Source organism: Lathyrus oleraceus, chromosome 1 (genome assembly GCF_024323335.1).
Source record: "Lathyrus oleraceus cultivar Zhongwan6 chromosome 1, CAAS_Psat_ZW6_1.0, whole genome shotgun sequence".
Classification (NCBI taxonomy): domain Eukaryota; kingdom Viridiplantae; phylum Streptophyta; class Magnoliopsida; order Fabales; family Fabaceae; genus Lathyrus; species Lathyrus oleraceus.
The window spans coordinates 282,518,763-282,526,382 of NC_066579.1; the positions used below are offsets into that span (position 1 = coordinate 282,518,763).

The 7,620-nt window shown below is 31.5% G+C and overlaps 1 protein-coding gene across 1 annotated transcript; it reads left to right on the top strand.

The window, feature by feature from the left end:
* Positions 1-1,832: 1,832 nt before the first annotated feature.
* LOC127130600 (uncharacterized) lies at positions 1,833-6,544 on the top strand. Its single transcript, XM_051059584.1, has 5 exons — positions 1,833-2,890; positions 2,968-3,273; positions 3,638-4,033; positions 4,134-4,181; positions 4,923-6,544. Exons 1-5 carry the CDS (start codon positions 2,137-2,139, stop codon positions 6,413-6,415), a joined length of 2,997 nt encoding a protein of 998 aa, XP_050915541.1. The 5' UTR covers positions 1,833-2,136; the 3' UTR covers positions 6,416-6,544.
* Positions 6,545-7,620: the final 1,076 nt, after the last annotated feature.

Sequence of the window (7,620 nt, forward strand, 5' to 3'; positions counted from 1 at the left end):
GGGTATTTTAGAAGGGTGTTACATCTGTCATGTGTCTGGAACATCCACTGTCAAAATACCAGTCTTCTCGAGCTGAGGCTCTAAGAGAGGTGTGAGCTATAAGACTAGTATTGACAAGCTTATGTATCCACTCTTTCTTTTGATTAGCCATGTTTGTGTTAGATACCTGGGATAACCATACAATTTAAAGCATAAGGGATTTATATGACAATGTTTTCCACAATAATGACATCTCCAGTGTAATAACTTGCCTTTAGTTTGAGAATTCTGATGACTGGCATGATGTTGAGCTAGAGGTTTAGACATAACATGTTAGACTCCCTCTTTGGAAGAACAAAGTTGGTCGTAGAGCTTTCAAATTGTTTCTCCATAGATTAATGTTTAAAGCCTATCCCCCTCGGATCTCTAGTCGCTTTTCCAATTTGCAAAAGTTCATCTAACACATTGGATCCCTTATTCTTACATTCTTTGTCATGTTGTCAAGTTTGGAAGTCAACAATATCACCTCAGTTTGGAGATTAATGATCGTGAATTGAAATCCTTCCTTTTCAGCCTGTAGTTGAGATATAATTTTCTTTTGTTTTCTCCCAATTGACACACTTGTTCACTCCTGATGCAAAGTTCTTTGTATGTTGCATCTAGTTCCTCATATGATAATTCTTCATCACATGAATCTTCATCATATTTATATCTTCCTATTAGAGCAGTAACATGTTTAACAACTTCATCCTTAGGTTCACTTTCTGAGTTATCATCATCAAACCAAGAGACAAACAACCCTTTTTTTGTTTCTTGAGATAGATAGGACATTTTGCTATAATGTGTCCAAATCCTTTACACTCATGAAACATAAAAGAAACCAAATCTCACAATATACTTAAACTGAGTCACACTGCAATGTTGAAACGACATGTCAGGACATCTTGTTCAACATCTGTCAATAATACTTGTTTTCCCAAAATGCAGCCAACCACTACATATTAGACCTAACAAATACCCTGATGGACATTTTAAGTAGACCTTGATCCTGATAGATGGATAGTGAAAGACTCAATGGTGTAGATAGGGAAGTTCAATGAAATTAGTATCTCATCCCATATAGTGGTTTGACACTGAGGGCTCGAGGGAACATCTTTTCGTTGTGTTGAAGGTCTTTTCCTAATGATTGATGTATTATTTACGTTGCTTGTATTATTGTAATGTTTTAGTCTGGTCCACTTCCAGATAGTTGCATTGATGTATCCATGTGCTAATTATTAATATCAATGATTGTTATTCTAAATATATAACAATGAGTATTACAAAATTTTAATTTAGATTTTTATCTTACAAAAATATCGTCTCCAAAATATTAAAATTTAAATGTGAGTGATTAAATTTTACATCGATTTATAAAATAAAACTATTGAATATATATATATATATATATATATATATATAAAATGATATATACATTAGTTTGAACACGGATAAAAAGTCCTTCTGACGCGGTTTCAAACACATACTTAATCTCATCAAATAAATAAATATTTGATTCATAAATATTATTTTTTTATCTAAGAGTGTAATTACATTAAATCCAATTCTTAAAAATAAGTAATTGAGAATAAATAAATAAAATACGCAGGTTGAAATTAATCCTCATAAAATCATATATGATTACAACTATCAACTAAGATAAGCTCATTTTTATTTAACCCCATTTTTTATTTAAATAAATAATTACATGAATAGATGCATGAAAGAAAAACAACAAAAGTGAACCGTCTCATTCACGGCAGTTCCCACACTTCTCTTGACTTTATAAGTTTTTCTCTCCTTTCTGTTGCTACTTTTCATATTTTCGTATGTTTGCTTTTTCTTGCTGTGATATCCTCTCCACTTTGTTACTTTCCCTTTTCAACACAATATATCTTACCAATACCAACACCAACACCACCACTTCCATCAATCCATCTCTCTATCATCTCAACCCATTAACCTTTTCAAAATATACTTTTTTTTTTATAAAAATATTAAAACCCATTTCTCAAAAAAAAAAATCCCCCAACAATATAAAGATTCATACATTGTTACACTTTTTTCATCTCTTTCTTTTCTCTCTCTCTAATTCTCAAAAATCCCTTCTCTAACATTATGGTTGGTGACAAAGGAGACACATCCAAGAAACAACAACCTCAACAACATCAACAAACCTCATCTTCTCCAAAACCACCACACGAAGAATCATCACCATCGCAGCAAGTTGTTGTTGTCAGTGGAACCAACCCTTTCATTTCATCTCCTCTTTATGTCTCAACTGGTGCAAGTTCTTCACCCTTTGAAAATCAATTCGAAACAACAACCTTAAACACAACAAAAAGACCAAGATATAGTGGACAATGGAAGCTTCTACCATCACCACCATCACAACAACAACAAAAACAACCTCAAGCTCAAACTCAAATCAACATTCTTAATCCAACAACAGAATCAAAATCAACAACCCCTTCACCATCAAATCCTCAACAACAACAACCTCAAACACACACTACAACAACACCTTTAGCCGCTTCTTCATCTGACACTACATCTTCACAATCTCTTGATCATCTCTCACCAATGCCTTCTCAAGAATTTGGAAACAAACAAGAACTAGAACAACAAGTTCATCAACAACTCCGAAAAGGTAAATATGTAAGTCCTGTTTGGAAACCAAATGAAATGCTATGGTTAGCAAGAGCATGGAAAGAACAATACCAAACAGGTTCAGATTCATCTCAACAACAACAGCAACAACAACAACAATCAGAGTTGGGAATGAGTAGAGGTAAAACAAGAGCTGACAAAGACAAAGAAGTTGCTGAATTTCTAAACAAACATGGTGTTAATAGAGACGCCAAAACCGCAGGTAAAAAAAACATCAAATTTTTTACTCAGAGTTTTTGTTGATTTTGAACTAAATAATTTTTATATTTTCATTAGCAGGTACTAAATGGGATAACATGCTAGGTGAATTTAGGAAAGTTTATGAATGGGAAAGAGGTGGTGAAAGAGAACAAATTGGAAAAAGCTATTTTAGGCTTTCACCTTATGAAAGAAAGTTGCATAGGTTACCAGCTTCTTTTGATGAAGAAGTTTTTGAAGAACTTTCACAGTTCATGGGATCAAGAATGAGATCTTCTTCTCATGGTGGTAGAATTGGTTCTTCTTCTTTTGTTTCTTGTGATGAAACTAGAACAAGATCTCTTCCTCCTCCAAGACCCTTCAAAGATGATGAACTTCCTCTATCAGGTTTTTTTTTTTGCACTAAAATTATTTTATTATGAAAATGAGAAAATTTCTTAGTCACATAATTCTTCAATGTAGTACTATTGATAAAGTTTGTTTTTTTTTAGAATTTTTTTTTATTTTCCTTTTTATAGAAAATGAATAGTATTTTGAGAAATTCATGAAAGTTTTGAAGGGAAAAAATATTTATTATTTACTGATTCTGTTATTCTTTCTGACTGGTACAACTTAAAATACTGTTTCACAATGTTTCAGGGAAAGAATGTTTTAGAAAAAGTGAAAAAAAAATGAAATTTTTTTAAGTGTAAAAATATTCTAGTTTTTTATAGTAGTTAATAACCCAAAAAAAAATTCAATTTTTTTTCAGCTAGGACAAAGCAATTGGCAGTGACAAGTGGTGGAGGTGAACCATTTTTTCATGGTCATAGAGGGAACATATTAGGGTTAGATTCTATGATGGAGATTTCAACACCTTGTGCTAATACAAAAGAATTAAGAAGAATTGGTAAGATAAAAATGACATGGGAAGAATCAGTGAGTTTATGGGGAGAAGAAGGCGAAGTTCATAGAGGGAGAGTGAGGCTACAAAATTCAAGTTTTCTACATGCTGATGAAATAACTTGTTTTGATGATGCAATGGTGATTTGTCCTTTGGAATCTTTTGAGGATGGTCCTTTGAAAGGTTTTTCAGTTGATAGATTTGTTTCTGGACAACAAGTTAAAGTTTTTGGAAGAAGAAAATCTTCTTCAACTTCTTCTAGTGGTATCAAACAAAAACTTTTCCTATTATATCTTTGGTTTGTTTTGATAAATTTTTTTGGAGTTTATTTGATTTTATGAATGTTTCTCTTTCTCTTTCTCAGGTTTTGCTGAAAGAGTTCAACCTATTAACAAACCAATTCCTATAAGATGTGAGTTTCTTAATTTATGTTTGTTGTTTTTATTGTTAGGGACCATCTTTCTCTTTTATCCGTTTGAAAACACATTATTTAGTTTCATTCAAAACTTGAACATGTTTTTTTGAATTATTATTGTGTTTTTGAACTCCACTTTTACATTAGTCATTTTAAAACACATTATTTAGTTTCATTTTTATTCAAAACTAAGTACAAGTTTTTTGAATTATTATTGTGTTTTTGAACTCCACTTTTTGATTAATCACTTTAAAATATTTTTATTAAACACTATAAATATTTTTATACATTTATATAATAATATTTAAATGTAGTGATTATTCAATAATTTTAAATAATTATTTTTTTTATAAAAAAAACTTTATGAAGTATTAATTTTGAAGGCTTAATTATATCATTGCTAGCTCAATTTGTAGTTGCATGCTTTTTTTTAACCATATTAGAAATTTTATATAATTAAAATTTATAAGTATGTCAAAAAAATTAAAACATGCACATTTTTCCCATTAATTATTATTTAATGTATATTATCTGAATTTCTATGCTTTTATTTTTGGTATTATAGAATCATGATAAATTAGACATGAACATTATCTTTTACCTGTAAATTAATGAACTTCAATTATACAAAATACTTTTAACTCTAGCCTTAAATTATCCAACAAGTATTATTGTGCTTCCAATTAAATTTTTGCAGAATCATAATTAATTTATGGTTGGTGTGTTTATAATTTGCAGCAATTGTTCCATTGGATTATAGAGACCCAACTGAGTACTACATGGATCATCTTCTTCATGTCTCATCACCACAATCACTTCCATCATTATTCGAACTCAAGCATTATCTTCAAGAACCTCCACTGCCGAATCTGCGTTTTCCTTTGCGAAAAGAAGTGTTTGAGGATTTACCACAAGGTAAGGAATTCTTCTTCACAACAACCTCAGAGCCTTTGGATTGTAGATCCATAATCTATGATATTGTCGGCCCCATCATCCGAAACAACAATAACAACCCTAGTTGTTGTACTCTTCCATTTTCTAGTAGAGACTCTTTCATTGGTGTTTGGGATGATTGTATCAATAGGGTCGTTTCAAGATTCTGCCGCGAAGATGTCGTAATTACTAGAAAACCCTTTTCGTATTGGTCGAATTCACAATCACAAGATACATTGTTGTTGTTGCAAGATGAATGGCCTAATGTGAGTGGGTTTGTGAACAACTTTTGTTTATGGAGAGGTGAAGAATGTGAAGAGTTTAAAGAGAATCATATTCAACAACAAAATCCTTCATCGAGTATCATTCAAAAATTACTATGGAGTTATTTGGATTTACCTTATATCCTTGGTTACTATGCAATTGGAAACAAGGTAACATTTTGTGCAATTAGTAAATCACAAGAAGATGGAAAAATCATTAGAACTGATTTACATCAAGTGAATCTAACAACACCGAGTGAAAGATTCAAAGCATTAGTACCATGTTTTAGAATCGGAATTTTGTTATCAATATTAAGCAGACAATGCTTAACCATGCAAAAGGGTAGTTTCGTCTATAGTGATTTCGAAAGATATAGTTTTGGAAACGGTGTTATAATAGAAATGACACCAAACACATGCAAAAGGGTATATTCGGAAAAGAGAAAATGGTGTTCCGTGAAAGAGGTTTACGAGATTCTAGATCATAGAATCCCACATAGTGAGTTTTTGTTTAAGGTTGTCGAAGACATATACGACATGAGTTTGGTTTTTAAGCCACGAGGGATAAGAGTTAAACCTTTGAATATAGAACAGCTTGTGGAAGCCCTAAAGTATGTTACAAAAGCTTTGGTCGCATTACACGACTTGTCGTTTATGCATAGAGATTTAGGTTGGGAGAATGTTATGATGAGAGAAGGTGGTGAGTGGTTTGTAAGCGGGTTCGACGAAGCGGCCGGTGCGCCGGAGTTGAATAAGTACGTTAAGGAGGGTGCTACGGCGGAGCGTGGGAGACACGCACCGGAGATGGAGAGAGGATTACATGGAGTTAAGGTTGATGTGTGGGGTGTTGGGTATTTGATAATGACAAGTGGGTTGATGAGTGTGCCGAAGATGTTAAGAGAGTTGCAGAATTGGTGCATGGAGCAGAATCCGGAGCAGAGACCTACTGCCGCCGATTGTTACCATCATTTGTTGCAACTTCAGTCGTCTTTGATGGTGTCAGGTGGTGTTGCCGGTGGTGGTGGGTTGATGTGATTGGTGTTTTGATTGATTTGTTCATGTTTTGTTTCTTGTAGTCTTGTAGATGGATAGGATCGGTAATTCATAATTTAATTCTTGAGTTTTTTATTGTTATTAACTTAATATTATTATTGGTTTTTTTTCTGTAAGGTTATAATTGTTGCTATTATTAAATTTTCTGTATTTTAATTGTCTTATAAAGTGATTGATGGGAAATTTTCGTTTGGACTTTGATTTGATGATTATGGTTTTATAATTAGAATTTAAAATACAATGTACGATCGAGTACTTTTTTTTCTTTCATTCAAACATTAGCTTTTTGTAACAAAAGGAAAAAAAATTATTAACTTTTTAATAAAAAAATTATATTATAAAAATAATTTTAAAAATCTGAAACAAATAGATCTTTTATCTCAACATTCACTTAGAAGATATAAACATCATCAATTCTCTCGACATTCAACTATGCAAACACACCATCATATTTATTGTGATCAACTTGGGAAAAATAACATGAAGTCTGTCAATATATAAATAAATTGTTATAATTCATTAAACTCTTAACACATTAATTAACTACCTATTATAGCCATTTTTTAAATTTTTATAGACAAATAAGATTTATATATAAGTGTTAGACAATAAAAGACCATAAATATATAAGTAGCTCACAATGGTAAAAAAAAATCACAACAGGGTCTTGTGTAAGAGAACACAAAGACAACAATAAATAAAACTTATAGACACTATCTAAACCAATAAAATAGAAATAAAACAAAATATCATGCCATAGATAAGATGTAAGATCATAATAGAAAAAGTCACAATAAAAAAATATATTTATATTAACATATATAGAGATTACATCAATAGTTTTCATGATCAACCTCTTTTGTATTCATGCATAACATTACTCTAATTTGTATTTCCACAATTTCACATAATTGTTGAATAATATATAGAGTCTTTGCAATGAGTAAATATGTATTTATTTACACATTATCATTAATGCAATACTAAGAGTGAGTATAATAAAATGAAGTGGTGAGAAAAAGTGGACAGTGCATTGTTTTGGAAATCGTATTTACTTAAGTGAAAATGAAAGAAGTGATTGAGATAGGGGCCTGGAGAGGAAGGTGACAATGAAGGTAAAATTGGCGGCTGATGGTGCAGTGTGCAGATATGAGGTAAGTTTAATCAAATCAAATCATATCCTGAAC